This window comes from Littorina saxatilis, linkage group LG14, assembly GCF_037325665.1.
Source record: "Littorina saxatilis isolate snail1 linkage group LG14, US_GU_Lsax_2.0, whole genome shotgun sequence".
Classification (NCBI taxonomy): domain Eukaryota; kingdom Metazoa; phylum Mollusca; class Gastropoda; order Littorinimorpha; family Littorinidae; genus Littorina; species Littorina saxatilis.
The window spans coordinates 14,545,772-14,548,271 of record NC_090258.1 but is presented as its reverse complement, the minus strand read 5'-3'; the positions used below and the strand labels follow the sequence as shown (position 1 = coordinate 14,548,271).

The window sequence follows — 2,500 nt, the reverse complement described above, 5'->3', positions numbered from 1 at the left end:
TCCATGGACTTTCAACTTCGAGGGGACGTAAGCCGGTTAAATCTTTACGGCAAGACTTCGCATTGTGTGTACAACCCGTTCTTGAAGAAAATATGCTACTGCAAAGAACAGATGTAGTCATGGTAAGTTCTTGAAGAAAATATGCTACTGCAAAGAACACATTTAGTCATGGTAAGTTCTTGAAGAAAATATGCTACTGCAAAGAACAGATGTAGCCATGGTAAGTTCTTGAAGAAAATATGCTACTGCAAAGAACAGATTTAGTCATGGTAAGTTCTTGAAGAAAATATGCTACTGCAAAGAACACATTTAGTCATGGTAAGTTCTTGAAGAAAATATGCTACTGCAAAGAATACATTTAGTCATGGTAAGTTCTTGAAGAAAATATGCTACTGCAAAGAACAGATTTAGTCATGGTAAGTTCTTGAAGAAAATATGCTACTGCAAAGAACACATTTAGTCATGGTAAGTTCTTGAAGAAAATATGCTACTGCAAAGAACAGATGTAGTCATGGTAAGTTCGTGCCTGATTTGGAATGTAATTCGGTTTTGTTTCCATGTGTTTTTGTGTAACATTTTTTTTTTATATTGAACAGTGTCTGTTTTCGTCACAGACAGTAAAAATGTGACTTTTCAAGTATTAATCTTAAACAGTAAATGAGTACACATAATTCACGCATTAAACAAACATAAAGCTTCTGGTTTGGGCCATAACCAAACGAGGTAGAGTGCTATTGCCAAGATATAAGAAGCAATTAGATGGAAGCACTCTTAAAATAGACTGCGAGAGTTATGCGGAACCTGTCGCCTGCTTCAACATATTGTTCAACACTTTCCTCGCACGTATCATGGCGAATGCACTTGTATACCATTCAGACGCAGTCAGTATTAGAGGACAAGTCATCCCTCGACTCAAGACTCAAGACTCAACATTTTATTTTTCTTATAAAAACAAGAAGAATTGCGATGCAATGTCGGGCAGTTACAGACATAAAATGCATCACATTTACTAAGAATAAAGAATTGCACTAAAAACACCAACAACACTAAAACATATCACATTTACTAAGAATTGAGAGTTGCACCAAAATACATCTGACATTTTCTCACCGAACACACACACACACACACACACACACACACGCGCGCGCGCGCACACACACGCACACACACACTCTCTCTCTCTCTTTCTTAGTTAAATTTAAAACCAATGAAACATGGAATAGCTGGTGTTGAAGAAGAATTTGTCAACCTGGTGAACATCCTTGATGAAACATTCACCAGATTTTGGATAGAAATCAGCGAGAATAAAAATACCAAGCTGATGACGAACAACACAGAACCAATCAAGGTGAAGATCACAGTCAGCAGACAAGATCTGGTTTCTGTGGAGCAGTTCAAATGTCCGAGGGACATCATCAGTGAAGAGGGTTTGAATACCAAAATCCTGGCAAAAAATGCACAAACAGCAGCAGTACTGACAAAATGCAAGAACATCAGTCTCAGATCCAAACAGAAGTTACTCTATGCATTGCTTCTTTCCATCTTGAACGCGAATAAGATATAAACCCTCACAGCAGAACTGCAAAGGAAGGTTCAAGCGCCTTGAGTCCGAGTCTGGAGATACGCGCGCGATATAAGACTTCATATAACAAATATAACAAGCTGTGCAAATGAGATGTTTCACATACCTTTGTGTCTCCTACGCGGTGCGCATCACTAACAAGACAGTCTACAGAACCATCACTCAACATGTAGATCACTTCCTGACTTGCTGACCACTGTCAAGAAAAGGAAGTTGAGATGGTATGTACCCATAACAAGAACGTGCAGGATCTACAAGAACATCCTAAAGGGAACGGTGCGTGGGAGGAGGAGGCAGAGAAGACAAAGACAAAGGTGGACAGACATTATAGCAGAGTGGACCAATACAAAATTGGCCACAACCCAGACGACTGCCCACAGCTGACAGCGGTTGAGACAGCTGGTGCTTCTACGATCGTCATTGCAGTGCCTCTGCGACCCTGGCGTGTTAACGGTTACGGGACCAATAAGCAGTAAATAAACCTCCTGGCATCCAGACAGAATAACACGCATTTTAATGAACCGAAGTACTGACGACTTTCATCCTCAGTGTTTCTTGTTCTCTCAGGTGCCTGGGACACTTATCATTGCTGTCTGAATTTAGAGTCTTCTGGCCTTAGATTGTAAATCAGCGTTTGATTAAAAAATATGTATACTATTAACACGTGTAAATACTTCGAGTTCAAATTATATCATAGTAAGAAGACTATGTTGAATATATTGCGCAATCCTTTTTACGTACTATTCGTAAAAGGCACAAGAAACAAACACGAAGAAAGACTGGTGTTTGACATGGCTTCCAGCTTTTACCAATTGTATAGTTCTTACATCTGCCTTTGTCAATGGTCAAAGTACTGGTTCTCGTTATGTTATAGATCTATGTGTGTGCGTGTGTGTGTGGTTTCATCGAGTGAAA

General features: G+C 39.6%; 1 protein-coding gene across 2 annotated transcripts in view; it reads left to right on the top strand.

Annotated features, from left to right (window-relative positions):
• LOC138947212 (uncharacterized) overlaps positions 1 to 2,500 on the top strand; it is a 35,461-nt gene that overhangs the window by 30,450 nt on the left and 2,511 nt on the right. Inside the window, exon 9 of one of the 2 annotated variants that reach the window (XM_070318644.1) lies at positions 1 to 122. This exon is cut by the window's left edge and continues 363 nt beyond it. The exons of the other annotated variant lie outside the window; for it this stretch is intronic. Within the exon in view, the coding sequence (XP_070174745.1) occupies positions 1 to 117 (117 nt within the window). The 3' untranslated portion in view covers positions 118 to 122. The remainder of the gene's footprint in view (positions 123 to 2,500) is intronic. 2 annotated transcript variants of the gene reach the window in all.